At 56.2% G+C, this 26,912-nt stretch overlaps 4 protein-coding genes across 17 annotated transcripts in view; 3 read left to right on the top strand and 1 right to left on the bottom strand.

Moving 5' to 3' along the window:
* RTEL1 (regulator of telomere elongation helicase 1) overlaps positions 1–4,217 on the top strand; it is a 29,601-nt gene extending 25,384 nt beyond the window's left edge. For 6 of the 9 annotated variants that reach the window (XM_081149950.1, XM_081149955.1, XM_081149952.1 and 3 more), the window contains 8 exons: positions 407–502; positions 1,814–2,015; positions 2,166–2,303; positions 2,901–3,017; positions 3,186–3,419; positions 3,494–3,655; positions 3,779–3,887; positions 4,132–4,217. In XM_081149950.1, the coding sequence (XP_081006076.1) occupies positions 407–502; positions 1,814–2,015; positions 2,166–2,303; positions 2,901–3,017; positions 3,186–3,419; positions 3,494–3,655; positions 3,779–3,882 (1,053 nt within the window). In that variant the 3' untranslated portion in view covers positions 3,883–3,887; positions 4,132–4,217. The remainder of the gene's footprint in view (positions 1–406; positions 503–1,813; positions 2,016–2,165; positions 2,304–2,900; positions 3,018–3,185; positions 3,420–3,493; positions 3,656–3,778; positions 3,888–4,131) is intronic. The other 3 variants (XM_081149954.1, XM_081149951.1, XM_081149956.1) reach the window with 2 other exon arrangements.
* Positions 4,218–5,019: 802 nt separating this feature from the next.
* On the top strand, positions 5,020–6,689 carry TNFRSF6B (TNF receptor superfamily member 6b). Of its 2 annotated transcripts, none has more exons than XM_081149965.1 (3): positions 5,020–5,513; positions 5,607–5,810; positions 6,341–6,688. In XM_081149965.1, the coding sequence occupies exons 1-3, from the start codon at positions 5,096–5,098 to the stop codon at positions 6,625–6,627; spliced, it is 909 nt and encodes a 302-aa protein (XP_081006091.1). In that variant the 5' UTR covers positions 5,020–5,095; the 3' UTR covers positions 6,628–6,688. The 2 variants fall into 2 exon arrangements, with proteins under 2 accessions (XP_081006091.1, XP_081006090.1); XM_081149964.1 differs by having other exon boundaries at positions 5,094–5,513; positions 5,607–5,828; positions 6,341–6,689.
* Positions 6,690–7,497: 808 nt separating this feature from the next.
* Positions 7,498–13,615, bottom strand: ARFRP1 (ARF related protein 1). 3 transcript variants are annotated; one of them, XM_081149988.1, is made up of 8 exons: positions 13,473–13,615; positions 13,014–13,107; positions 12,734–12,821; positions 12,468–12,550; positions 9,414–9,495; positions 9,147–9,217; positions 8,547–8,647; positions 7,498–8,479 (listed from the first exon to the last, which is right to left on the bottom strand). In XM_081149988.1, the coding sequence occupies exons 2-8, from the start codon at positions 13,104–13,106 to the stop codon at positions 8,392–8,394; spliced, it is 606 nt and encodes a 201-aa protein (XP_081006114.1). In that variant the 5' UTR covers position 13,107; positions 13,473–13,615; the 3' UTR covers positions 7,498–8,391. The 3 variants fall into 3 exon arrangements, with proteins under 3 accessions (XP_081006114.1, XP_081006113.1, XP_081006115.1); XM_081149987.1 differs by having other exon boundaries at positions 13,236–13,529; XM_081149989.1 differs by lacking the exon at positions 13,473–13,615 and adding an exon at positions 13,337–13,442.
* Positions 13,616–13,632: 17 nt separating this feature from the next.
* ZGPAT (zinc finger CCCH-type and G-patch domain containing) lies at positions 13,633–26,489 on the top strand. 3 transcript variants are annotated; one of them, XM_081149981.1, is made up of 7 exons: positions 13,633–13,713; positions 14,165–14,823; positions 24,029–24,162; positions 24,381–24,536; positions 25,240–25,359; positions 25,461–25,866; positions 26,082–26,489. In XM_081149981.1, the coding sequence occupies exons 2-7, from the start codon at positions 14,237–14,239 to the stop codon at positions 26,218–26,220; spliced, it is 1,542 nt and encodes a 513-aa protein (XP_081006107.1). In that variant the 5' UTR covers positions 13,633–13,713; positions 14,165–14,236; the 3' UTR covers positions 26,221–26,489. The 3 variants fall into 3 exon arrangements, with proteins under 3 accessions (XP_081006107.1, XP_081006106.1, XP_081006108.1); XM_081149980.1 differs by having other exon boundaries at positions 13,660–13,823; XM_081149982.1 differs by having other exon boundaries at positions 13,685–13,816.
* Positions 26,490–26,912: the final 423 nt, after the last annotated feature.

Genomic DNA, 26,912 nt, shown 5'->3' with positions numbered 1-26,912 from the left:
CCCCATAAATCCCCTTGTTAGGCTCACACCTAACCCCTCAGCTGATGTTCCTGACACACCTGTGGGTTCTCAATACGGTCCCCTTGGGATCTGGCTCCTGATGCACTCATTCTGGGAGTTGATTGTGTCCCGGACCCAGCTCCTGCCCTGCAGCTTTTGCCCACAAGCCGTAACTTCCGGTCTGATCTGGGTGGCATCCCCTCTGTTCCCTTCGCATCAGCCCATCAGTTAACTGCAAGACTGCGAGTCCAATCCTCCTCTTAAACTTTGCTCCCAGCCAACCACGAGAGAGATGATGGCAGGACTCGAGGAGGGGCTTCTCCCCTCACTATGGGCCCAGGCAGTGTCACATGGGGCTTTGGGGACCCTGAGGGTGAGGGTCAGGATGACAGCTGTGTCCCCTCAGGCACAGTGTCGCTCTAGCACATCACTCCCCAGTGAGAAGAGGTCTGTGGAGGAGCAGAGAGGAGGGAGGAAGAAGATCAGGCTACTCAGTTGCCAGGTAGGTGAGCCGCCCACCAACACGCCTGGGGATGTGGTGGGAGCCACGGGCCTGGTGTGGCTCTTGGTGCCCTTACCCATGGCCAGTGGCCCTGACCAAGCAGAGTGGGCGGTGGGAGCAGGCCAAGCCTGCATTATTCTAACCACTGTCCTGCGGGGGTGGGGGGCTTGGCTGAGTAGTGGTCTTGTGGGCGCAGGAACTGAAGGGTATGGTGTGGCTGCAGTGCTGCGGTGGCTCCAAGGCCTGCATGGCCCCCACTTTTGTTCTGCCTGGAATGTTTTCAGTGAGTTCCAGACATTGTGACTTTGTCCTGACAGTTCCCACCCTGGCCTCCCTGCCCTAGGGGCTTCCCAGTATCTCAGTGTTTGTTGGGGCCTGTGCGCCTGGCCTGCACAGGCCCCAAGTCTCTTTCACTTTACCCTTTACTGTGGGAGCACAAGACCCCCCCCCATAAAGCTTGCAAGAACAGCACGGCATGGCACTGGCCATGGTGTCTCCTGCTCTAGGGGCAGTTTCCCCACACTGAGTCCTGCAAACTTGTGGTCAGATTGGTCCTTTCAGACCCACGGGCTCCTTCCACAGAAGGCCCTGTCCCCCTAGCAGGCGAGTCAGGCCCCAGCCCCAGAGACTGGATTGGGGTGGGCCTGCAGCCAGGCTGGCTTCCCTGGGCAGTACTGGGCTCTGGCAGGAGTGGACATTGATATACCCACACGTGGGGAGGGTCTGTGCTCCCAGCCTCAGATGAAAGGAGTTGAGAGCAACTGAGTGACAGCCTAAGCTGAGAAGCCTCCTGAAAGGCCTGAGCACTGCCAGTCTGTCTCTGCTGCTTCTGTCAAGAACCAGGCGGTGCCCAGGGGAGGGGGGTCTGGCACTGTCAGGAAGTGGGCAGGGTGCCAGGGGCCTGTGCTCTGAGGGTCCAGCTGGGCAGACCAGAAAGCCTGGGCCCTCCCACTTGGTTTCCACTCTTCCCTGTGTGGGGCCCAGTGTCATCCTGGGGTGCACAGCAGAAATGCAGTACGGGACACTTTCAGTCCCTGGGTTTTGAGAAGTGTCCCTGGCTGCAAGCTGCCAACCTCCAAGCCAGGACTGTCCTCCAAGCTGGGAGTGTGTCCGCTGCAGCTGCACCCTCATGTGAGGCACAGAGCCCAGTGGGGGCAAGGGGGGGAGCCCAGGGGATCAAATCTGCACGTGCTACTCCTGAGAGGTGTGGCCTCCCTGCAGATGCCTCCTGGTTCCCTTCAGTGGGACCCCTGCCCACCTGCCAGCCGCACCCTGTCAGGTGTGTCTCATGGGGTTCCTGGGTCTGTCCAGCAGAAGGGGCTGGCAGCAGGTGCACAAGCGGACAGAGCCAAGCTGTTCATTGTGACCGTGAAGCAGGCGCTAAGCCAGGCCAGCTTCGACTCCTTCACCCGGGCCCTGCAGGAGTACAAGGGCTCAGACAATTTCCAGGCCCTGGTGGACCACCTCAGCCCCCTCTTTGCCGAAGACCCCAAGAAGCACAGCCTGCTTCAAGGTGCCTTGGGGCAGTGCCAAAACCATGGGGTGGGGCTATAGGGGACACTGGGTGCGCCACCAGGGTACAGGATTGTCCCTGCTCCCTAGCAAAAGTGGGGGTGGGTGACTGTAGCATGTGGTACCACATGACCATAACCCCTCCCCACAGGCTTCTACCAGTTCGTGCGACCCCACCACAAGCAGCAGTTTGAAGAGCTCTGCCTCCAGCTGACAGGCCGAAGTTGCAGCCACCTGCCTGAATACAGCCTTCTGCGTGGGCAGTGGGCACAGCCAGCCTTGGATCCCAGTGAGCAGGGCTTTACCTGGGCAGCACCCTCAAACTCAGACCCTGAGGCAGGGTGACACCAGGGTCCTGGGGTGGGTCCTAGCTTGGTCTAGCCTCCGTGTTTCTACAGAGAGCCAATGGATCGCTGCAGGGTGGCATCATGTGGGGGCGGTGCGGGCCCTCAGAGCGTGCACAGCTCTGCCGTCCTACATACACTGGTGTCCTGGAACATTCTTGTCCGCCCCCCCCCCCCCCCCAAGAGTAGGCCCTGCATCCCCAGAGCTGGGAAGCTTGTCCCTGTTCATACACAGCCCACCCTGGGCAGGGACTTCCTCAAGGACAGGTGTCACAGAGGGCCTGGCTTTGGAACGCCTCCCACTGCCCTGAGGAGGGGACTTTCCAGACAGGGAGTCACCTCCCCCCTTCTGGGTTTGGTGCCACTGGGGTGTCCTTGCACCTGCTCCTTCAAGCAGTCGGCTGTCCATGGGGCTGTGCAAGTTGGGTCCGAGGAGGGTTGTGAGCTTAGTCTCCCTTTGGACAGACCTGCCTCCTCCCTAGGGAGCACTCTGGACCCCCTGGGACCAGCTAGGTGACTCCTGTATCTCCATGTTTCTTCAGGAATGAGAGAGCCTGTCCCCAAGATGACCCTTTCCCAGGGTGCGGCCAGGCAGCTGGACCCTGGAGACCACTTGAACCAGGGCCAGCCTCACCTGGCCTCCAGGCCAGTACCCAAAGGTACCTGGTCCATGAAGAGGCTTCTGACCAGAGTCAGGAGCAGAGCTGAAGACCTTGGAAGGGGAGGAGTTTCCTGGGGGCTGCTCTGGTTCTGTACCCCAACGAGGGAGGTGGTGGTGGTAAGGTGCTCCTGAGCCCCCAACGTGGTCCGTGTCACCTCCCCACCAGGAGACAGTGGCGGCTGTTTGCAAGAGGGGTGTGGCAACCCTCAAGCAGAGAAGCCTGGCCAGCCTGCTGTGAGCACCTACCTGGCCGATGCCCGCAGGGCCCTGGGATCTGCAGGATGCAGCCAGCTCCTAGCAGCACTGACCACCTACAAACGTGATGACGACTTTGAGAAGATGGTGGCCGTGGTAGCAGCACTGACCACCTCGAGGCCCAAGGACTTGCCTCTGCTGCAGAGCAAGTTTCTGAGGAAGGGACTTGGGTGGGGGGTGCGGGAGGAGGGGGCAGGTCCTGAGCACCACTTCCCACAGGGTTCAGCATGTTTGTGCGCCCACACCACAAGCTGCGCTTCCGGCAGATGTGTGCAGACCTGACTGGCTGGCCCACCCTGGGTGCAGGCACTGAGCCACCAGGACCCCAGGAGGGGAGCTCCAAGGTGCCTCCTGACCTCAACCCCAGGTCTCCCTGCCCAGGTAGGGTGATCTGCCTGGTGCTCCTACTGCCCCCACCCTGTCACCAGAGCCCCAATCAGCCCTGGAAGAAATGGGCAGCAGGGATGTGCCAGGAGCCCCTTGGACTCACTCCTCTATGTCCAGGGCCCTCTGAGCTGGAGAGACCAGGGAGGACCCAGAGCAAGATCTCCCCCTTCCTCAGACAGCGGCCTGACCCCCAGCCTCCCCCACAGAGAGACACAATCTGAGTGTGGTAGGTCTTGTGGGAGGGGCTGCAGGGACTGTTGGGCAGCAGGCCTGGTGTGCCCAGCTGCAAGGCAGAGGAAAGCATCCACCTCTGTGTCCCTCCTCCACCTTGAATTGTGCCAGGCCTTCTGGCAACAGGACCTCTAGGTCTCAACCAGACCTCAGGGACATGGCTGCTGGGCATCCCCCCCTGGGGTGGGGTGGTCAGCGGTACCCGGCAGGCATGTCCAGCATCCTCTGTGTCTTTACAGGTCTTCTGGAGACTCTTCTGGGCACTGCAGGGCCCCCGAGGCTGAGGCCACACCCTCCCTGAATGCAGCTTAGACACCTGACTGTTGGCTCGGGGTGGGCAGGCCCAGCACCAGCAACCCCTTGGCCAAGAGCCCACCTGTCAAGGAGGGCCGGTCCATTGCACACAGGGACACCCCTGAGACAGAAGCTGAGTCTTGGACTGCCTGGGAGAAGCCCTGAAGCCACTGTGGGGTGGGGTGGGGTGGGGTGGGGTGGGTCAGCCAGAAGGTGCTTCCTCAGAACTTCCCCTGGCTGCTGACTTGTGGGTGGAGCCTCAGGGGTTGGCAGCTGAGCCCGCGCCTGGAAAGGGGGTATCACCTGCTCCCTTCTGGGACCTGTGCCTGGGCAGTGGGCGGGTGAAAGCTCTAATAAAGCTGCTGGCCCCACTGGGATGCTGTTCACGAGCCTGGGCTTGGTGGTGGGTTTGAGGCGCCAGAAAGGAAGAGTGGGGATGTCTGCAAAGGGTCCCCCTCCTACCCTGTCCCACAAAAGGGCACCCTGAGCACGTGCAAACAGCTCAGCCTCCATCCTGGCAGCTGGACAGGAAGACAGGGACATCAGAGGGCAGAGGAGCCTGGACCCCTCCCCCACCCACCCTGTTGACAGTCCTGGTCACTGAGTCGCAAGCTGTCCCTGGGGATGGGAGGGCCCTCACAGGACTGCCCCCAGCACTAGACTTGGGAGGGCTGGGCCAGGGGGGCTGTGACACTGTCCAAAACTGGGTCAGAACTCGGCCTTCCGGAAGTCGCTGGCCCCTCCCCGGGGTGAGGCGAGGCCGGCCCATACAGGAGGTGCTGGGCCAGAGCTGGAGTCCTCCGGTTGGCTGCAGGTAGGTGGGCGGGGCCTGCTCCCTGGGACGGGTGGAGGTGGACTGTTGGGGCCGGTGTCCCAGCCGAGCACTGCTGCCACACTCCAGGGACGGTCATGAAGGCGCCAGCGAGGCCACCCCTGCTCCCGTCCCAGGGACTGCCGTTCCTATTGCTGGTGCTGGCCATGCATGGGGTGGCAGAGGACGTGCCCACCTACCCATGGTGGGATGTGGACACGCAGGAGTGGCTCACGTGCACCCAGTGCCCCCCGGGCACCTTTGTCCACCTTCCGTGCAGCCGGGACCGCCCCACAACGTGCCGCCTGTGCCCGCCACACCACTACACGCAGTTCTGGAACTACCTGGAGCGCTGCCGTTACTGCAACGTCATCTGCGGGGAGCAGGAGGAGGAGGTGCGGCCCTGCTCCGTCATCCACAACCGTGCCTGCCGCTGCCGCCCCGGCTTCTTCGAGCTTGCGGGCTTCTGCCTGGAACATGCGCCCTGCCCGCCTGGCTACGGTGTGGTGGCCCTCGGTGGGTGCCGGTCGCTCTGTGGGCGGAGCTGGGCCAGGACTCCTGTAAGCGAGGACGCTCCAGCTCCCCTTGACCCTCCCATCTCATCCCCAGGAACTCCCACCCAGGACACGCAGTGCCAGCAATGTCCCCCAGGCACCTTCTCAGCCAACAGCTCCAGCTCAGAACAGTGCCAACCCCACCGCAACTGCACAGCCCTGGGCCTGGCCCTCAACGTGCCAGGCACCCCCTTTCACGACGCCATGTGTACCAGCTGCATGGGCTCCCCACTCAGCACACGAGAGCCAGGGGGTCCAGGTGACTGGAGGGGGGCAGGTGAGCTAGGGGGCCAGGTGAGGGGGGATTGGCCAGTGGGGTGGCAAGCTCAGCCTGTGCCCTGCCCCCAGTCCAGCCCTAGAGCCCTGAGGATTTAGCAGACCTCTGGGAAGTGCCTCCAGCTTTGTGGGGTCAGGGTCCCAAGCCCCAAGAAGCCCTGAATAGTGGCAGTGGCACCATTGAGTGCACTGTGCTGAGAGCTTCAGCGCTGGTGATCCCCACCCTTGCCATTGGGAAACTGAGGCCGAGTTTAAACAGTTTGCCCTAGGTCACAGCAGTGGTGTCCCATCTCACCCCAGGCCAAGGCCCACAAGCCCTGCCCCACATCCTGGGGCTGGCCTCTCTCACCCCGCCCTCCTGGCTTGAAGTCCCAGCAGGTCCCTCTCCTCAGGTGTTAATGCAGGGTGTCCTACTGTTTGATGGCCTCTTGGGGCGTGGGGAGGGGCTGTGTCTATGGGGAGCCCTTGCCCAGGACCTGGCTGAGCCCTCATCTCACCCTAACCCTCCTGCAGAGACCGAGGAGTGTGAGCGTGCTCTCGTGGACTTCGTGGCTTTCCAGAACGTCTCTTTCAGGAGGCTCCTGCAACTGCAGCAGGCCCTGGCGGGCGCGGGGGTATGGAGTCCACCACGGCCATGGGAGGACCGCATGTCCTTGCAGCAGAAGCTGTCACGGCAGCTCACCAAGCTCCGCGAGGCACGGCCAGGGGCATTTGTGGAGGGACTGTTGCAAGCTCTGCACACAGCCAGGCTGCCTGGCATGGAGCGCACTGTCCGAAAGCGCTTCCTCCTGGCCCACTGAGCCCCTTCCTATTTATTCAACTGATTGGGCACTAAGTTTAGTTTTGATAAAACCATTTTCTAAAACTGGTTGTGAAACAGTGCTGTCTACTAAGCTAAGAGAGTGGTGGGGGAGACAGCTGGGCAGCATGGGTGCTTCCTGAGCCCTCAGGCTCCCTGTGTACTGAGAGACCTTGACGATGGGGATCCAGGGAGGTGGCCAGTGGGTGGCAGGTGTGGCCCTTCCTGCTGTGTGTGAGGACCTGAGCCTCACCTAATGACCCCACAGCCGAGCTCTTGGTGGTTGGGAGTGTAGCTCAGGGCCAGCCAAGGAATAGCAGAGTGAAGGGTAGTGCCCAGGAGGGGCACCCAGTCCAGGGGCTCCACTGTGGAGGAGGACCTAGCTAGCTGCCCCCTGCCCCCCCCCCCTTCTGAATTCCACCCACTCCCTACCAACAGGGACTTCCCAGGAGGGACCAGCCAAAGACCAGTCCCAGTGGCTTTCTGGGAAATGATTTTTCTCTGGAGGAGGCTCATGTGAGGGCTGCTCTGCTGGGGGGGGGGGGGGGGACGGGACGACACACACACTCCCAGCAGTCGCTGCCCTCACCTCCCAAAAGGCCCAGGACTTCCCATGAGTCACCTCACCTGCAGCTGGCTTCCCACCCCCACCCCTGACTCATCCCTTTCCCAGAAGCTCCTCTCAGGCCTCCACTGGGGAGGGAGGAAGGGCAGTCTGGTAGGACCTCCCTAGGACATGAAGCCAGCAGGTCACTGCCCATGGCCAGGCCATTCCCACAGCAGCAGGAAGCAGGGCCTAAAGAGGCCATAGCTCCAGCCTGGGAGCCCTCGGGCTATGGTCACTACAGTCTTGGAGGAAGGATGCACAGGAGCCACTCAGACCACCTTTATTTTTTGTACACACCCATGGCCAGGGCTACTAGGTGTCACCAGCTCCCACAGGGGCCGTGCAAGGAGAGTCCTCAAGACCAGCTTTGCCTGCTGCTGGGCACAGGCCTGGAAGGGAATCCCACCCTTCACCCTCAGCTGGGAACACAGGTGCAGCTCACCACCAACCAGACAACATGGGGACCCAGCCCACCTTCCCAATACCCCCATGCCCAGGCCAACCACCCTCCCACTGATGTGCCCCTGAGCTGGCAACCATGGTTGTCCCAGGTGGGTGGCAGGTATGTTTAGGGGGACTCCCACTTCCAACATTTCCCACCTCTCTGATGTTGGGCCAATGGTGTGGAGGAGTGAACACATGGCTTCCCAGTCAGATAAAGCCTTGCCATGAACCCAGGGCCCTGCTGCCCTTCAGGAATGTAAGCTAGGCCTCCTTGAAGGTGACACCAGACCACTTCCATGACCAGAGGTGGTGGAAGACTGCCAGGGCCCCACCAGCCTCCTCCATGGGTGTGCTGTGCCTCTGGAAAACCCCACCTCTAACCAGGTTGCCCTGAAGCCCTACCCTAGGCCAGGCAGGCAAGCCTGCTGGGGTGACAGATCCAAAGGGCACCTACAGAGCTAAAAACCCGGGCCTTAAGTGGGGTCCAGGCCTGAGGTAGCTGCAGGCCCTGCTGCCCCCACTCCCCTGGCAGAAGCCTATGGGTGCCTACACTTTTCAGGACACAGAGAAAAGTTTGTCTTGGAGAAAGAAACAAAGCAAATAAAAAACCCAAAGGCAAAGCCAGCCCCCAGCCCCAGGATCTGTGACTCCAGCTGAAAGGTGTGTTCCTCTGGCTCAGGCACCAGCTGTGTGGGCCCCAGGTGCCAGCTGCACCTACGTGATGTCCCTCTGCCGCGGTGGCCGGTGCACATTCCGCACGACGCACTTCACCATCCATTCAATGCCCTCTCGCACCCCTTTGCTGTAGAGACAAGAGTTATGAGGTAGGGCCACCCATGACCCTGGGGCAAGGTGAGGGCCCCACTCACCCCGTAAGAGCTGAGCAGGCTTGGGTCAGGCAGTCCCGCCTGCCTATCTTGGAGGTGCAGTCGCTGAATGCAGTCTTGATGTCCGGGATGGAGAGGCAAGTCTGGGGGTAGGGGGGCAGGCTGTGAGGAGCAGGCCCGTCCCTCCTGAGGCCATTTCCTGGCACCAGAGGAATCGTCCTGTTCCCCAGGGCAGTCCCTAGAGCTGCAGGGTGGGACATGAGCTCGGAGGTGGGGGCTGAGGATGGGGTGGGAGGCCGAGGTGGCCCCTTTAGGCGGGAGTGACCTAAGATGCACCATCAGGATGCTGTAAACATGGGCCACCCCCCTGTGCAGAGCCCCTCCATGGCGGTGTGGCTGGCATTGCTGCCAACTCCAAGGGCAGCAGACAGGTTGGGGTCAGCACTGACATCTACCCTGGGGTCCCTTTGTCTTTTTTCTCCAAAGCTTTCTCCTGTATCACTTGGGTCTCTGATGGCTGCAGAGGGAGAGGGAGAGAAGGTGCTTTGCACGGCGAGAAGAGGCCTGGGAGAGCTCTGTGCACCTGGGGCAGACAGCTCCGAGGAAGGTGAGGGCCCGCCCCTGGAATGGGGGTAGGCTCACCTCGACATCCTGCTTGTTGGCCAGCACCAGGATGGGGACACCGTCCAGAGCCTCACTCGTGACCACCTTCTCTGGAATGAGTGAGGTGGCAGTGAACACCCTTTGTCCCCTTGGACAGCCACGCCCAGTAGTCCCCACATCCCTGCCAACCTCTCCACAAGCAGGGACATTCCCTCATGGCCAAGGCTCTCTGACCTTCCATGGCCCAGCTCTGGACACATGGGATGGACCTACACAGCCCCCCAGCCCTGGCTGGGCTGTACCCACCGAAAGCTTGCTTGGACTCCAACAGTCTCTCCTCATCCGTGGAATCAATGACGTAGATGACACCGTGGCACTCAGCATAGTACTGGGGAATGGCAAAAGGGGCTGAGCAGTGGGCATTCAGCCACCCTCCAACTGCAAGACCCTTATGGGGTGCTTTCTTAGGGTGGGGAGGTAGGGCAGAGTGAAGGTGCACCCCCCAGGTCCCTTCAGGAAGGGCTTGCTGACCTTGGATAGCAAGGTCCCTAACTGCTTCTTAAGAGCTGTGTCCCAAATCCTACTTCAGGGCTGGCCCCTGCGAACCACCCACGACCATGGGCCTGATGGTGGCCAGAAGGGAAAAATGAAGCTTGGAGGCTGGAGGAGTCCAGACCAAGCCGGTCCTCAAGCAGACCCAGAATGGAGTACACCAATGGGGCCTTGCACTGGCTCAGACAGTAAGCCAGGAAAGGCCACCACGGGGCTAGGCCAGTGTCACATGTGAAGCAGCTCTGTCCCCTGCACAGAACACCAGGGCCAAGGACCAAGCCAGCGTTGCTGAGCTCGGAGCTCTGCAGCCTAGACTGGTGCCAGGAGGGCGGTCGACTGTGGGCTTGCTGACAGCAAGAGCCACGGAAGCCATCCCCCAACCCTTAACTGCCAGAGCCTGGGGTCTGTGGAGAGTTATGTGGGGGAAGCAGAACACAGCACCCCGGAGAACACATGCACAAAGGCTTTTGAGGGATGGACTCACTGGGCCTGGGAACCAGGGACACAGCCACAGACCTGGCGAGTCCATCTTCTACACTAACCAGAAAAGAACCATGTCAATGTCCACTCCGGAGCAGACAACAGAATCTTGCCACTCTGCCCTAGCTCTCCTGCCTGTCCCCCGGGACAGCCAGGCTGTTCTGTGGACTGGGCAGGATGAGCCAGTGGTCAGCAAGCTGAAGGATGCTCTGGGATGTTCCTGGGTATAACCCCTACCCTATCTAAGACAAGCCTTTGTCTGCACTTGCCACAGAGGCAGCCCCGGGTTTTGCAGGCCTTGCATCCCGAGCACAGGCCTTCAGTTGGGTGACATGAGGGCTGCAGCTGCTCCAGGAGGCATACTGGCTATCTTGTTGCTGATACCAGGAGCTGGTGGGCCCTACAGTAGAGATTTCCATGCAGAAAGGGACATTATGGGGTTTGCAGCCCAGTGAGAGAATCAGCACATAGAGCCTGGGGTGGCAGACTTCACTCCCAACGTGTGCCTGGACCCCGGTAGGGTGACAAGCTCAGTGATGGGAGCAGCATATCTGGGGTAGATCATGAGCAGGACCAGTGATCCAGCAGGCTGCCCCACCCCCACGACAACCACCACACCCCAGACCCCAATGGTCGTGTCACCTATAGCCATGTGGGGGGAATCCTACAAAACCACTGGAAATAGGGAAGAGCCCAAGCTTTGCTTTTTACCAGTCCCTCAGGTGTAGCCTAGAGGGACAGAGTCCAGTAGTCCTCCCATGGTCAAACACCAAGTGGTCCCACTATGTGGGAAGACATGGCCCCAGCCTGGGAACTGGGGAGGGATCATGAGCCCCACTTCCCATCACTTTCAGTGGTTCATGGGGGACTCTGCTACCTATCCCCACAGCTCTGGGCTGGGCAGGGTTGGACTAGTCACTGCAGCACCCACTCACCAGAGGCACAGCGGGGGACCCACTGAGCTACAAACCCTGGTTGCTTCCTGGGCATCTTAGCAGAGAGCACCTTTCCTGTCCCTCTTCCAACTTCCCCTTAGCAGAGGCCCTAGATCTTGGAGGAGCCATTCCCCAAAGCAGAGGTGTGAATGCAAGAGGTACATGGTGGGCTGTGACCTACACAGAAACCAGGCACCCACTGAGGCCTTGCTGCCCAGTGGTGGGCAGGGTACCAAGTGGACAGCCCCTTGTTGGCTCCTGCAGGACCCAGGTTACAGTTACCCAGGGCACAGGGCAGCCCACCATGGTGACCCACCATGTGGTATGGAGTCCTGGCCAGCTTACCCCACCCTGGGCAGCATGAGGAATTCTCCAGTGCTTCCCTAGTGGCCCCCACCCAAGCTGACCTCTCCCCACCCAGTCCTGCATCCCTCCCATTCCTTTCCCAGGTACTGACCCCCAACACGCACCCTGCACCCCAACCTCCACCTCAGTATTAACTCCTCAGACCCTGGACTACAACAGATCAGGTTCTGTGTTCACTCCTCTATGTGAGTCTGGGGTTCAGGTGAGTAGGCCCGGGCTTCTGACTGCCTCAGTGTGACTTAAACGGCCAAACCTTCTGGCCACAAGACAGAAGCTACCCTCTTGACTGGAAATCAAGGCAGGAGGAAACACTTGGAGGGCGGGGACAGGAAAAGATGACTGGGTACCTGCTGCTGGGATCAAACCAGAAATCAGGACATTGCTATTTAGTTCTAAACACACAGGCCACCAGTGTCGGGGAAGACACATCTGTGCCCCCAATGTGAGACTATACCATACCCCCCATGCCAGTCCACTGGGAGGAAGAGGTCTAAGGTAGGGAGTTGGGTCTGTCCTGCTCACTGCTGGGCCCCAGTGCTTCATGCTGACTATAGCTTGGGGGGGGGGGGGGCACCACTGTCTCAGAAATGCCCAAACCCTGGATTAAAAGAGATGGGCCTTTCAGGACATCCTCGCCTAATGGGGAAGGACCACCTCAGAGCACAGGTCCCAAGCCACAACAGAGAGAAAGACCAAGTGGGGGAGTCAGGCCTGATGGTGCCACTGAGCACCACACCAGCACTATGCTTTCCACACATCTGGTTCTGGGTCACCTGCTGTCTCATCCTGTGTTCATTAGCAACATCTCTAAGCCAAAAGGAAGCAAGTGGGCTCTCACCCTTAGGGAAGTGTCTCAGGGACCAGGACAGAATAGGGGCAGGGAGCTTCAAGAACCAAGAGGGTAACAGAAGTTGCTGACATGAAGGAAAGGTGAGTCTGAGGCTTTCTGAGAAAAGCAGACATGGAACCAGGGTGCTGCCTAGACGGAAATGGCATGAGAGGCAGACGATATGCACATCTGTCTCACCTTGTCCCACAGAGACTGCAGCTCCTCCTGTCCCCCTAAATCCCAGAACATGAGCCGGGCCTTCCCCACGTCCACAGTGCCTACTGGGGAGAGAAGAAACCTGGTAAGGCTGGGCGGGGTCTGTGACACACCCTCTCCCAGCTCTCCTGGGGACAGCACACTGCTCCCATGCTCCCGAGAAAGGGCCACCAGGAGCTGGCAGCCACAGACACCATCGCTTCCTCTGTGGGAGGCCCCACGCCCACAGCTCTCAGCGACCCCCTTACTGTTCAGACCCACGGTGGTGGTGATTTTGGAGAGGCTCATCCCCTTGTAGTTCTTGCTAAACCGCGTTTTTGACTGCTCCAGGAAGGTCTGCGGGGAGAGGCAGAGGCAGGCAGGAGGCGCTAGAGTAGCTTTCAAGGCCGTTCCCCTAACGTCCCTCATCGGGCCTATTCCGAGAACAAACACTTTGCTATGAAAGCAGTTGGTGGAGGCTGTCCCACGGCCTGGATGGGGACTGGACTCAGCAGGCAGCGAGAGGACCTGCGGACAGGGGAAGCCTACCGTCTTCCCGGCATTGTCCAGGCCCAGGATCAGGATGCAGTACTCGTCCTTCTGGAACACGTACTTGTACAGCCCCGACAGCAGCGTGTACATCCTGCTGGGGCACCGGGCGCTGACTCCGGGGCCCTGGCCCCCGCCCCGCCCCGCCCCGCCCCGCCCCGCAATGCCTCCGACGCCGCCAACCGCCCCTCGCCGAGCGCAGGCCGCCCGCAGGCTTCCCACCCGCTCCGCGGCCAGGGCCTCGCCGCCCCCGGTCGGCAGGGCGTCGCGCCTTCGCCCAGCTCGGCCCCGCCCCCCAGGAGGCGCAGGGCTCACGGCAGGACCTCTGCAGGAGGCGGGGTGCGCGCGGCGTCCGGTCGGTGGCGGCCGCGGAGGGGCCGTGCGGCGGGCAGGTGGCGGCGGGAGGCCCCGGGGCTCCGCCCCGCCCCGGCGTCAGGCCCGCGCCCCGCCCCGGCCTACCTGCGCCCTCCCGGGCCGGAGCCGCCGCGCGCCGACCCGCTGACCCCGCGCCGACCCGCGCGGCCTCCGCGGCGCCCGATGGGAAGCGGCCGCCCGCCCAGGGAGGGTCGGAGCTGTCCCGGCGGGCCCCGCGCGACGCTTCCCGGCGGCCCCCGTGGCCGGCACTTCCGGCGGCGGCGGCGGCCGGGAGGAAGTGCTCGTAGGCCGCGGGCGGGAGCTGGGCGCCGCGGCTCTCTAGCCGGTGAGGCTGGCGGGCTCTCTATGGCGCGGCCGAGTGACTGCGCGGAGGAAGCTCCCGGCCTGGGCGAGGGGCAAGGGGCGCGGTCTGGGCGACCCGGCCCCAGGTGACAGGTCCGGCGGAGGCCGGCGGGCTGGGAGGCTGGGGCGGCGGGCAGCGTCCTGAGCCGCCCCGGGGGCTGGGGGCCGGGAGGCGCAGCGCCGAGAGGCCCAGGAGCCTGGCGGCGGCACCGGGCCGCCGGGGACAGAGCCGAGGCACTCGGAGCGGATAACCTCTCCAGCCTCTTTCCCGGCCCTGAGCGGGGGAGAAGCGCGCAGGGTCCCGCGGGGCGTCGTAGGGATTCTGTGAAGGCCCGAGTGCCGCGGTCGGCCCGGTGCTCGGTGTCAGCCTCAGGGCGGCGGCCGTGCAGTTCGAGCGGCAGATCCCGGGCTCACCTGGCTTCTCTTCCTTGCAGCTCTGCTCCCACCTCCCCCTTGAGGGCCCGGGACCGGCTGCCCACCCGGGAAACCAGCCTTTTCCCCGCAGGATGGACGAGGAGAGCCTGCAGAGCGCGCTCCGGACCTACGGCGCACAGCTGCAGCAGGTGGAGACGGCCTTGGGTGCCGGCCTGGATCCCGCCGAGCTGGCCGACCTGCGCCAGCTCCAGGGCGACCTGAAGGAGCTGATCGAGCTCACAGAGGCCAGCCTGGTGTCTGTCCGGAAGAGCAAGCTGCTGGCCACCCTGGATGGAGAGCACCCGGAGAAGGACGACACCGAGTACCTGGCTTTCCAGAAGGCCGTTGCTGAGGCAGTGGAAGTGCCAGTAGCTCCCAGGGCAGAACTGGACGCTGTTCCTGAAAGAGCGGCTGGGCCAGCACCCAGCAAGCCAGGACCGGAGGAGGCTGAAGGGGAGGACTCGGAGGACGAGCGAGAGCTGAGTGGGAGAAAGGTGAACGCTCCCTACTACAGCTCCTGGGGCACCCTGGAGTATCACAACGCCATGATCGTGGGCACGGAGGAGGCAGACGACGGCTCCGCGGGCGTGCGCGTGCTCTACCTCTACCCCACCCACAAGTCCCTGAAGCCCTGTCCCTTCTTCCTGGAGGGCAAGTGCCGTTTCCAGGACAACTGCAGGTAAAGCTCTGCTCCTGGACCCCAGAGCCACATGGGGGCTGGAGGCAGGGTCAGGGTCGTGGCTGCCCTCAGTGTTGGAGTCTTGTCCCTCTGTATCCAACAGAGTGCCAGCAGGAGGGAGCTGGGGCTGGTGCGTTTGAGGCAGTGTCTGGTTTAGGTGTTTCCATGGGTTTTCTCCGGTAAACCAAGAGTAGGAGAGGCTTATGTTGAAAAGAAGGGAACTCCCCCTCCATCACCAGTTGTATTCTTCAGGGTTAAACCTTTAAAATTTATGCTTATTATGGAAATATGCCACCATACTCAAAATTGGAGAGGGTGGTATGGTGACGTCCAACACTGGCACCTTACTTCATCATTTGTCATCGTTCTTCCAGTTTTGTTTCATCCACTCTCCCTGCCCTGCTTCTCTTCCCTGGACTACTTTCAAGCAAATTCTAGGGATTACTGGGTTTTTGCCTATAAGTACTTCAGGATGCATCCCTCACCTGACTGATAGGATGTTATAAAAAAAAGTCTCTACGTCGGCATACCTGACAGATTTAATGATAGTACCTTGTTTATGTTCAAGTTTCCACAAGTTTCCACAGTTGTTGCGTTGTCTTCTTTCTCTTAGTACATAACTTCAGTTTTGTTCCTTTTTACTTTATCTTTAGAAGGAATATTTACTGAAATCTGTAGTAGATAATTTACTTTTTTAGCCAACAGTCCAGAGTAACACTCTCTAGTTCTTTGGTTGTCCTATTCTTTTTTTTCTTCTTAATCCTCACTTAAGGATATTATTTCCATTGATTTTTTTTTTTTAAGAGAGTGGAGGGGAGGACAGAGAGAGAAACGTTGATGTGAGAAAGACACATCGATTGGTTGCCCCCAGGTGTGCCCAACTGGGAATGGGGATCGAGCCTGAAACGGAGGTACATGTCCTTGGCCAGAATCGAACCCGGGACCCTTCAGTCTGCGGGCTGACACTCTAACCACTGAGCCAAACCAGCCAGAGCAGTCATCTTATTTCTTAATAGACTTTTGCTAGGTCCAAAGTCTTACTTGGCAAATTTCTCTTCTTTCCCTCCCTCCCTCCTTCCTTCTCTGTACGTTTCATTAAAATGTAGCATACGTCCAGAAAAGTACATAGATGAGAGTGTGCTCAGCCAGTTTCCAGAGTGGACACATACAGCACAGATGAAGGAGCAGAGGACTAAGCCTTACATCCTTTGTGCCCTGAGTCTCTGTACCTCCCTACGTGATGTCCCATGTGAGGGTTAGAGGTTGCACCTCTACCTACATTGCTTTTTTCTGTGCTGGGCACTCTTCCAGGGTCTCTTTCACACATGTTAACTCACCTGTGCAGCAACCCTGGGAGGTGGGCCCTCTGACCATTGAGGCTGCCCACTCGGAGCCACTCTGCTTTCCAGCATGGCTTTAGGCCCAGCTGACTCCCTGCAAACACCCACCTTCTCCACCCAGGACTGAGTTATTTTCTCATGTTTGCTTTGGGTCTTTAAAAACAATAAAATAGATAATGTGGAAGCACCCTTTGACCCCCATTCTGTCCCAGTGCCCTCCTCCTTCCTGGAGCTGTTTTTGTCACAACTTCAGTGTGTCTCTCTCTACAATCAGAGAAACTGATGTGCACACTCTGGTTTCTCCTGCTCACTGTCAGGCCTGCTGTGTCTGAGTGGCCGTGCATCCTTTCTCCCTGCTGTGTCTGGCCTCACAGTTCCCCTGTCAAAGGACCCGACCCTTTGAGCCAGCATTGAACCCCCTGGTGCAGTTCAGCACTTCCCTTTTTCCCATAAGCTGGCAGCAGGGTCCAGGGAACTGACCACACTTGTGGCAAAGAGTCTAGGTGCTGTTCTTGCATCAGGAGGCCCCAGGTGAGTGGTTTTTCTTTGTCGTGTTAGCAGCCAGTGATGCTCAGTACAATCTGTTGGTTCAGTGGGGATTGCAGTGTAGGGATCCTTCCATTCTGTAGGTTCATTTCATTAGCTGGAATGTTACACGGACATGCTGTCCCTCACCTATGGTTGGCTGCCCAGTGGCATAGTCACACAGAAAAGGTGGGAAAATGCTGGTGTTTCTGTTTTGTTTACTTACTTTCCAAGATAATGAATTGGTTTTCCTTCATCCTGAGAAAATGATGACCCATGGATTTATATATTTGGTGAATTTGAATCCATCATGATTCTGATTCTTATTGAGGCTCAGATTGTCCCATCTTTGGCAAGTGGGAGCCTCTTTGGGCTGGCACCTCTGCCCCTCTGGCCTCCGCAGTTGATAGGGAGAAGACACCCCTCTCTTGTGCATACTTTTGCTGCCCTAGCCTGGAATTAGCCCCAGCTCCCGGAGCCCTGGGTGCTCTCAGTGGGATGGCATCTCCAGGCCCACAGAGGGATACTACTAGGATTTGTTGTGAATTATTTAGGATTTTCTATGACATGATTGTGTCATTGGCAGATGGTGATAATTTTACTTCCTCCTCTCCAGTCAGATGGCTTTTACTTCTTTTCTTGCCTAATTGCCCTTGCTAGAATCTGCAGTACAGTGTGGAGACAAGAGGCGAGAGCAGAGACCCTTGTCTTGCTCCTGCCCTTACCAGGGAGCTTCCATCAGCAGTGAGTGTGAGGCCAGCTGTGGGCTTCCATTTCTGCCCTTGTCAAGTTGAGGAGGTTGCATTCTGCTCCTGATCTGTTCAGTGTTTTTATCATGAAGGGCATTGGATTTTTTCAGGTGCCCATTCTGCATCAGTTGACATGATCACGTGTTCTCCCTTTGTTCTGTGAACGGGCCGTGTCATACCGAGTGATTTTCATGTGTAGAACCACCCTTGCTTTCCTGTAAAATGCTGCTGGAACCTGGCTGCTTGTTTTTTGTTGAGGATATTTCCATCTCTCCATTCCCAGGGGCACGACAACGAGGCTGTGGGTTGTTGTTTCCTTTTCTTGGAATGTCTTTGTCTGGCTTTGGTGTTAGGGTAATCTGGTCTCATGGGGCTGGAGGTGTTCTCTCATTTTTGGGAAGATCCCGAGAAGGACTGGTGCTGATTCTCTTTAAACATTTGATAGAATTTACCAGTGAAGCCTTCACTTCTCATTGCTGGAAGTTTTGTGATAAATGATTCTATTTATTTGTTATAGGTCTATTCAGATTTCCTGTTTTTCCTTGAGTCAGTTTTGGTAGTTTGTGTGTTTTTAGGAACTTGCCCTTTTCACCTGAGTTACCTAACTTGTTGGCATGGAACTGTTTACAGAAGCCTCTGGCAGTCCTGTGTGCTCTGTAGGGCAGGGAGTAGGGCCCCACTTTCTTTCCTGGTTCAGTCACTCACATGAGCTCTTATTTCTTGGGCAGTCTAGTGCAGGGTTTGTCAGTTTTGTTTTATTTTTTATTCTATGTTGTTTTTTATTTCATTTATTCCGCTGTTACCTTTATTATTTTCTTCCTCTGCTGCTTTGGGTCGGCTCTTTTTCTGATATGGATATGAGGTTTTCCCTTCCCAAACGCAGGCATTTGCAGCTTCTTTCCCAGCGAGCCCACGGGGTCTGTGTGTTCTCGTCACTCCTCTGAGGGTCACCTGATCTCCCTTTCAGGTCCTCATCGGCCCTTGGTCAAGAACGTGCTGCTCAGTACCCACAGATTGTGACTCTCTTGGGTCCCTTCTCCTGTTGACATGTAATCTCATCTCCCTGAAGTGAGTGAGGGTACTTTGTATGAGTTCAGTGTTTTAAAATTTATTGAGACTTGTTTCAAGGCCCCATCTATGTCCTGTCTTGCAGAATATTCATATCACGTGGGAAGGCCGTGTGCTCTGCTATTGGGCAGCCCGTTCTGGAGGTGTCTGCAGGGCCGGTTGGTCTGTTGTGTCCACATGCTCACGACCTCCCTTTCCCTGGGGTCTTTTGCTTGTTTCTCTGCACTGTTGAATGTGGGTATTGAAGTCTCAGCTTTTATCATAGTTCATCCTTTAATCCTGTCAATTTCAATTTCATATATTTTTGGGACTCTGTTATTAGGTGTGTAAAATTTATAATTATTATATTATCTTCCTCGTGGGTTGATGTTTTATCAACGTATTTTTCTTTATCACTTATGTCCTTTTTTTTCAATTACAGTTTACATTTGATATTATGTCGTATTAGTTTCAGGTGTACAGCATTGCTCTTCTTTATCTGACACCAGTGTGGCCATCCCAGCTTACATTACTATTTGCTTGAAATATCTTTCCTTTTACTCTCAACCTATTGTTATCTTGATCCAAAATTAATCTCTTATAAATAGCGTGGAATTGGACAATCTTTTAATCCATTTTCCTAATCTCTGCCTTTTAGTTGGAGTTTAATCCATTTACATTTAAACTAATTACCAAGCCCTGACCAGGTGGCTCAGTTGGTTGAAGCACTGTCCCATACACCAAAAGGTTGTGGCTTCGTTTCCTGGTCTGGGCACATATGGAGACAACTGATCAATGTTTCTCTCACATTGATGCCCCCCCCCCTTTCTCTCTGTAAAATCAATTTTTAAAAACAGATCCTCAGATGAGAATTAAAAAGAGAAAAAGTTAAAAAGATAATTACTGATAAACAAGGACTTACCTGTGCCATTTTTTTCTGTATGTTTTATATCTTTTTGTTTCTCAATTCCCCCATTACTGCCTTCTTTAGTGTTTGTTTTTTCTACTGTATCATTTTTATTTCCTTCTCTTTTCCTTTCCTGCTTACAGGGTGGGGCAAAAGTAGGTTTACAGTTGTTTGTATGGAAAATAATACAATAGTTAATAAATAATAATACAAGAATAAACTCTGTGTTTCACATACGACTGAAAACCTACTTTTGTCCCACCCTGTATTCTGTGTTATTTTCTTCATGGTTACTCGGGGATTGCGATTAACATCGTAGACTTCTAACAATCTAGTCTGAATCAATACCAAGTTAGCATCAATAGGATACAAAACTCTGCTGCTGTGCAGTCCCCCTTATGTTGTTACTGTTACAAACTACACCTTTATACATTGTGTGCCCAGAAATGTAGATTTGTGATTACTGCTTTATGCATTTGTCTTAAATCATATAAGGAAAAAAATGAGCTATAAACTTAAAATATACTACTACTTGCTTCTGTCTTTATCTCTGTGGTTACCTTTACCAGTACTCATATGGCCTGGGTTACTATCCAGTGTCCTTCCATTCCAGTCTGAAGGACGCCTTTTAGTGTTTCTTGTAGGCAAGTCTACCAGTGATGAACTCCCTCAGCTTTTGTTTACATGGGAATGTCTTCACTTCTTCATTTTTGAAGGATAGTTTTTCCAGAAATATAATTCTTGTTTGACAGTATTTTTCTTTCAGGACTTTAAATATATCATACCACTGCCTGTGACTTCCATAGTTTCTGACAAGAAATCAGCTGTTAGTCTTACTGAGGGTCCTCACCCGTGAAGAGCCCCTTCTCTTGCTGCCTCTACAATGCTGTATCTGTCTTTGAGTTTCAGCAGTTTGATCACAATATGTTGTATGGGTCTGTTTTTACCCCTTGGAGTTCACTGAACTTCTTGGATGTATAGATTCATGTCTCTCATCAAAGCTGGGAAGTTTTTGCCCTGGCCGGTTTGGCTCAGTGGTTAGAGCGTTGGCCTGTGGACTGAAGGGTCTTGGGTTCTATTCCTGGCCATGGGCACGCACCTCGGTTGCAGGCTTGATCGCTGGCCCTGGTTGGGGCACGTGCGGGAGGCAACCAATCAATGTGTCTCTCTCACATGAATGCCCCCCCCACTGCCCCCCTCCTTCCTCTCTCTCTAAAAAGTAATGGAAAATATCCTTGGGTGAGGATTAACAAAAACAAACAAAAAAGTTGGGAAGTTTTCAGCCATTATTCTTTAATTCTGCAAACATTTTTTCTGCCCCTTTCTCTCCCTCTTCTTTTGGGATTCTCTTAGGCATATTTTGGTATACTGTGTATTTTAGCATGTTTTGTAATTATTTTCTTAATAGCCAGACGTGAAGTACTGGCTAAAAAGAACTGCTTAACAGGCTGTTAGTGATGAGGTGGTGAGAACGAGGTGACACCCTCTAATACCTGCATTCGCTCTGTCTTCGTGTAAACCCAGGCCTCTGGACTGGGCTTCATGTGTGCATCTCAGTCATCCACGCACACATGCACACACAGGTGGGGCAGTGCAGCTAAAGGAAGCTGCGTTTGGGTGTTTCCCTAACCCCCAGCAGGTGAGGCTCTGGGTAGCTGTCCCTGCGGGCAGCCTTGTTAGGAAGAGCTGAGTGCTCTGGTGTATTTCTAAATGGTTTCTTCTCCCCTTCTGGTGCCTGAGCACAAGGGGACTTTTCTCCAGTATTTACTGTGAGAACCTGGTAGAGCTCCTGGAGTATAATCACCAATGTGGGGGATGCCCCTAGGACAAGGGCCCCCCTGTAGGTTTTAGCTCCCAGACTTGTCCATGCTGAGCCCCCAGTAGTCGGCAGTCACGGTCTAAGGTCCCTTTCCTGACATGGGTCCTGTGCCAGTTGCTGCTGGTGGGTTTCTGCTCTACTAAGTTGTGATTCTCTGTATTCATCTCTCGATTCTCCATATTTGGGGCAGCAGTTTGCCCTGTGACCTTACTTCTCTTATGGATCTAAAGAAAGTTGTTGATTTTACAGTTTGTTCCACTTTTTACTTTTTGTTAGGACAGAGGGGTGACTTCTACGCTTCTTATGTGCTAGACCAGCAACCAGAAGTGTCTCATCTAATGGATTTCTCATTTCAGTATTGACTTTTCAGCTCTGGAATTTCCACTTGATTCCTTTTATATAATTTCCACTTCTCTTTAAGATTCTCTATTCTTGAGTCATTACTATTATACTTTCATTTAATTCCTTGAACATACTTATACTCTCAACTTGGAAGTCTTTGTTGAATTCACCATCTTTGCCCACCCAGTCAAGTTCTGTTAATTGCTGTTTTCCTAAATATGGGTCACACTTTTCTGCTCATTTACATGTTTAGTAAGTTTTTATTGAAAACTGGACATTTCAATGATATATTGTAGCTACTCTGGATTCTGAATTGTTTTTTCTGAGTGTTTTGTTTTGTTTTAGTACGTTTTCTGGACCTAATTACAAAATCTGTCCCTCCACCATAGTGTGCAGCCTCTGATATCTCTGCTCAGATTTTAAATTTAATTTTACTTTTCAGTCTGGCTTCTCAGGCATCACTCTGTGCAGCTTAGTGGTCCTCCAGTGACTTAGAGACTGTGCTCAGACCCTTCCCAATCCATCTAAGTGAATTGGGGAGTCTCATTCCTAGCTCAGCCCCCCCCCAATCTCTCTGCTTTCCTTTCTTCCTGGCATCTCTTGGAGCTCTTGATACCTGCACATAATTCCCTAGAGAGCCAGGGACTGGTGGAGAGTGGAGCCCTCTGTGGCTTTCAGAGCTATCAGCCCTCTCCCGTAGCCTCGGTCAGTTCTCCACGTCTGGCCACAGGGCCCTCATTTCATCGTCCTCCCCACTCCCTCCTCCGTAGCCGCTGCTCTGCAGGGGAGGCCCAGGGTGGGAGCAGCCGGGCAGGACGCTGCAGACACCCCGCCCAGCCCGCCCCTTTTGTCCCGGGCATCCTCACCTCTGAGCCTGGTCTGCTGCTGGGGGCTTCCAGGGCTCTGAAGCTGTACATTTGGACAGCTTTGCCCAGTGTCAGCCTTGTTTCCTGTGGCAAGAGGTCCATCCCCTCTGGTTTGGCTGCAGCTGAGCTTGGAGTCTGCAGTTCTAGGTTCTTATGTCAGGTTCATGTGTTTGCTGCTCTGGCATGTGTGTCTGTGAACGTTGTGAGGTGGCAGATTGAGTTGGGGTTTTTTAATATGAAAAACCAATTTTAAGTTTTTCCTTACGAAATGCACAGTCCCTCTTTTTCCGACTTGTTTGTAACACTTCCTATTAAATGGGGCTCTTCCTTAGGCTCTTCGTTCCATTGTTAAACTTACCCCATTCTCTTAGTTTTAAGTTCATTTTATGGATTTGCCATTAACGACTTACCATCATTGGAAATTCAGGCTATTTCCAAGTCTTTATGTTTGGTTAACATTTTTAACATTGGTAAATCTTTGCATACTTCCATTATTATTTTTTTACATTAACTTTTTGAAGTGCTTGCTAGGTTTAAGGAGTATACCAAATTTTAAGGTTTCTAATATCACTGAAGATTCCTGCAGAAAGTTTCATTGGTGGTGTCTGTGAGTGTTTGCCCCTGTGTGTGTGAGTACGAGTGTGTGAGTATTAAAAGCGGTATTGGATTGTGTTCGCCTGGGTTTAGGCCTCCCCATCTGAACAAGTGGTGTTGCTCCTCGGTTGAGTGGGACTTTTTAACCAGTCTCCACTGCTGTCCACTTGGGGCCCGGACTTGCAGCTGCTGGTGCCATTTGGCCATTGGCAGTTCCCTGGGTGCCTGAGGACAGCCAGGTGTGAGGAGAAACCACCCTGAGGTCACCTCTGTCTACTGGACAAACACCGTCTGTTCCCTCTTCCTCTGTCACCACTGATTCCTGCCTCCAAAGACACCATGCCCAGTATTGGCTCTGTGTCCATGCCATGGGTAGATGCCAGTCCTGGTTGCTCTTACAGGGTTAAAGCAGTTTCCTCTTGAAGTAATGGCACGTAGGGTAGATATGTGGTTGGTTTTCTCATGTCTTTATTTGGCAAAGTAAAGGTTGCAGTCCTCACATTTCCTTCCCCCCTCTCGGTTTTAGTTTTAATTTCTCTGGTTCACTGATCTCTAAAGTCAAAGCACCACTGTTGTAAATGGGTTGTGCTGGTTGATTTGGGAGGACCCAGCATATGGGCACACAAATATCTGCAATCATGATCGGTTGCTGCCTGGGGCTTTGTGTCTGGTGGAGGCGATGGATGCTCTCACCACAAGGCCATCTGCCAGCCACATTATTACTCTCGCCCAATAAGCAGGGAGCTGCGTGAGGCACCACATCCTCGGAGTGGCCACGTCCACCCTGAGAGCAAGAACGAGACAGAGTGCGAGTGTGCACGAGTGTATGGGTATGTGGACACATGAGCACGTTTGTGTGTGTGCACTGCAGTGTGTGTATATGTGCATGTGTGTGTCTATCTCCCTGTCTCGCCCTCCCTTGAGGGCAATGCCCAGGCAGGTGGACTTGGTTCTCCGGGGTTCACATGCCTCTGGTGAGCCATGTCTGAGCCCCAGCCCCTGCGGCCTCCCTGCAGGTTCTCCCATGGTCAGGTGGTCTCTGTGGATGAGCTGCGCCCCTTCCAGGACCCGGACCTGAGCTCTCTGCAGGCCGGCTCTGCGTGTCTGGCCAAGCAGCCGGATGGTCTCTGGTACCCGGCTCGGATCACTGGTGAGGCTGCCCCTGGGCCTCCCTCAGGCCCTCCTGGAAGGCCCCTTCATTCCTCACACGTGTTTTGACCACTCCTTTGGTTGGGCATCAGGTCCCTGCTCCATGCCTAAGGGGAGCAAGACTGCCCCTGACCTTGGCCCACCTTGCTCCCAATTTCCAGTGAGTCTCTAACCAGCTATGAGGCTGCTGACCTAGCCTGTCTTTGTCCCTGCCTCCAGATGTGGACAGCGGTTACTACACAGTTAAGTTTGACTCACTGCTGCTGAAGGAGGCTGTGTTGGAGGGGGACAGCATCCTGCCCCCAATGCGCCCAGAGCCTGCAGTGTCCTCTGACTCAGACAGTGGTGACATGGACGACTCCAGCTATGCCAGAGGTATATGGGGCAAGGGGCAGCCTGGGCAGCAGTCTCCCTGGGAGGCTCCTTGCTAGTGGGGACCTCAACTATCTAAACAGGCAGTTGAAGAGCTTGACGGTGGTGAGGTGAGCTGTGCCTAGTGTGTGACACACAGTGGGGGGCACAAGTTGGGCCTGGAGAGGCATGCAGGGCCCCACAGGAGGTAGAGGGATGAGAGTGTGTGAAGGGTCTGGGCAGGTCTGCAGACCACAGATGCAAAGACCCATCCCTTGCCATCAAAGAGTACTGTGCAAGCCTGTCCCCCCTGGTGCAAACCTCATGGTGGGCCACGGTATGGCACACTGCTGATTCAGGAGCTGCCAGGGAAGTGGGCACACACGGGGGCCCGGTGGGTCTGGAGAGCAGGAAAGAGCAGCTCCTTCAGGGGCTTCCATGCAGGGCTTGGGGACTGGCGGGTGGAGGGCGGTTGTGTGCAGCCAGACATGGGCTGGAGAGCTTCAGGAGTGGGGACTGGCTGGTAGTATCCAGCCCTCCTGGGGGGGGAGGGGTGAGGATGAAGACGGCAGGCGTCCCTTTGAGGCTGGTCCCTGTGCTGATGGTTTGAGCCCCACATCCTTGGTTCCATGGTCATGGAGGGAGGACTGAGTTCTTAGGCTAATGGTGGCCAAAGCTCAGGTGCTCCATGTGCAGCTGGGCCAAGTCACTGCCCTGTTTCTTGCAGTGGTGGAACCCAGTGCCGCTGACCAAGGGACCTGCAGCTCTGCCTTCGCTGGCTGGGAGGTGCACACGCGGGGCATAGGCTCCAGGCTCCTCGCCAAGATGGGCTATGAGTTTGGCAAGGGTGAGTGAGTGGGTGCTGCCCCGGGGAAGGGGCAGGGCTGCCGCAGCATGAGGGGGCAGGGAAAGGGTCCAGCAGCAGCACCACCTCTCTGTGCCCCCCAGGTCTGGGCCGACACTCCGACGGACGGGTAGAGCCCATCCACGCTGTGGTGCTGCCTCGAGGGAAGTCACTGGACCAGTGTGCAGAGATCCTGCAGAAGAGGACCAAAGGCTGTAAGGCTGGCACCAGTAGGCCCCTGAAACGCAGGGGCGGAGGGAGTGGGCCTAGGGGCCGCCTGCCTTCTCGGAGTGTGTTTGACTTTCTGAACGAGAAGCTGCAAGGCCAGGCTCCTGGGGCCCTGGAGGCAGGGGCGCCCCTCCCTGGGAGGAGTGGCAAGGAGCTGTACCACGCTAGCAAGAGCACCAAACGGGCCCTGAGCCTGAGGCTCTTCCAAACCGAGGAGAAGATTGAGCAGGCCCAGCGGGACATCCGGAGCATCCAGGAGGCCCTCGCCCGCAACACTGGCCGGTACGTGTGGAGCTGAACTTGGGGCAGAGGGTGGGCCCTGGGCTGGCCATGCTTCTGGTCCTGTTCTGGATGCCCAGCTTACAGTTCACCGAGGGTGGTAAGCTGCATCTGACGAGAGTCTGGATGGTTGGAGGGTGCCGGGCAGTGGTCATAGCAGCCTGGGGGCTTTGTGGCAGTGGGCCGGAAGCCCACTCTGAGTGGCGGCCTCTCTCTAGGCACAGTGTGACAGTGGCACAGCTGCAGGAGAAGCTGGCAGGAGCCCAGCGGCAGCTGGGACAGCTCCGGGCCCAGGAGGCAGGCCTGCAGCGGGAGCAGAGGAAGGCAGACACCCACAAGAAGATGACTGAGTTCTAGAGCCCCCTGCACGCGCCATGGATGGCGATCAGGGGCTCTGGCTTCTGGCTGCCCTCAGGAAGACCTGCCGTCATCCAACAACTAGATGCCACCAGAAGAGGGGCCAGCCTGCTTCCAGGCTAGACCCTACAGTCAGCCTTGTTGCCATCCTGGGTGTGTGGACACTGCTGAGTGGAGAGGGGGTACAGGAATCACATCTTGATACTCAAGCCCACGGAGCCCACTTGCCAGTGTCTACGTTTCAAGAACATTAAAGTGATTTTGTTGTATTTTTTAGTGGCACCTCAGCTGGCTGTGTGTGGGGAGAGGGGTCTCTGCGTGGGGCTGGGCAGGAGTCCCAAGTGAGCCCAGAGGTAGAGGGCTCAGGGGGACTGTCATTTTCCCTGGTCTCCCAAATGGATCCCCATGTTGCCTGATACCCACAAATGGTGGAGCATGGTAGGAGGAAACTGGCTATCTTGGGCCTCATGGCACTGCTAATGGGGCAGGAGGTCCTGGTGGGGTGGGTTTGGGAGCCCAAGAGCCTGGATTCACCCCCTAGTGCTTGGTTGCCACAAGACTGCCCAGACCCCATGGTGTGCCTCTCTCCTCCCAGTGTGTGCCCACCTCGTGGATGGAGACCACGAGAAGCAGGCTCAAACCGCACCCACCCACTGTATGTCATCTAGACCCCAGGCAGGGGCGCAGTAGAT

This window comes from Miniopterus schreibersii, assembly GCF_964146895.1.
Source record: "Miniopterus schreibersii genome assembly, chromosome: 10".
NCBI classification, from domain to species: Eukaryota; Metazoa; Chordata; class Mammalia; order Chiroptera; family Miniopteridae; genus Miniopterus; species Miniopterus schreibersii.
Note: the sequence above shows the minus strand (reverse complement) of the source record. Positions and strands in the feature narration are given on the sequence as shown.

Bases quoted from the DNA above. Each gene is read 5' to 3' on its own strand.
- TNFRSF6B (XM_081149964.1), top strand. From the start codon at position 5,096: ATGAAGGCGCCAGCGAGGCCACCCCTGCTCCCGTCCCAGGGACTGCCG. The intron at 5,514-5,606 runs GTGGGTGCCGGT...TCTCATCCCCAG, and splicing joins CTACGGTGTGGTGGCCCTCG to GAACTCCCACCCAGGACACG. The intron at 5,829-6,340 runs GTGAGCTAGGGG...ACCCTCCTGCAG, and splicing joins AGGTGACTGGAGGGGGGCAG to AGACCGAGGAGTGTGAGCGT.
- ARFRP1 (XM_081149988.1), bottom strand. From the start codon at position 13,106: ATGTACACGCTGCTGTCGGGGCTGTACAAGTACGTGTTCCAGAAGGAC. The intron at 9,218-9,413 runs GTGGGTACAGCC...CACTCATTCCAG, and splicing joins GGAGTCCAAGCAAGCTTTCG to AGAAGGTGGTCACGAGTGAG. The intron at 8,648-9,146 runs GTGAGCCTACCC...CCCTACCCCCAG, and splicing joins CCAACAAGCAGGATGTCGAG to ACTTGCCTCTCCATCCCGGA.
- ZGPAT (XM_081149981.1), top strand. From the start codon at position 14,237: ATGGACGAGGAGAGCCTGCAGAGCGCGCTCCGGACCTACGGCGCACAG. The intron at 24,537-25,239 runs GTATATGGGGCA...TGTTTCTTGCAG, and splicing joins CGACTCCAGCTATGCCAGAG to TGGTGGAACCCAGTGCCGCT. The intron at 25,867-26,081 runs GTACGTGTGGAG...GCCTCTCTCTAG, and splicing joins CTCGCCCGCAACACTGGCCG to GCACAGTGTGACAGTGGCAC.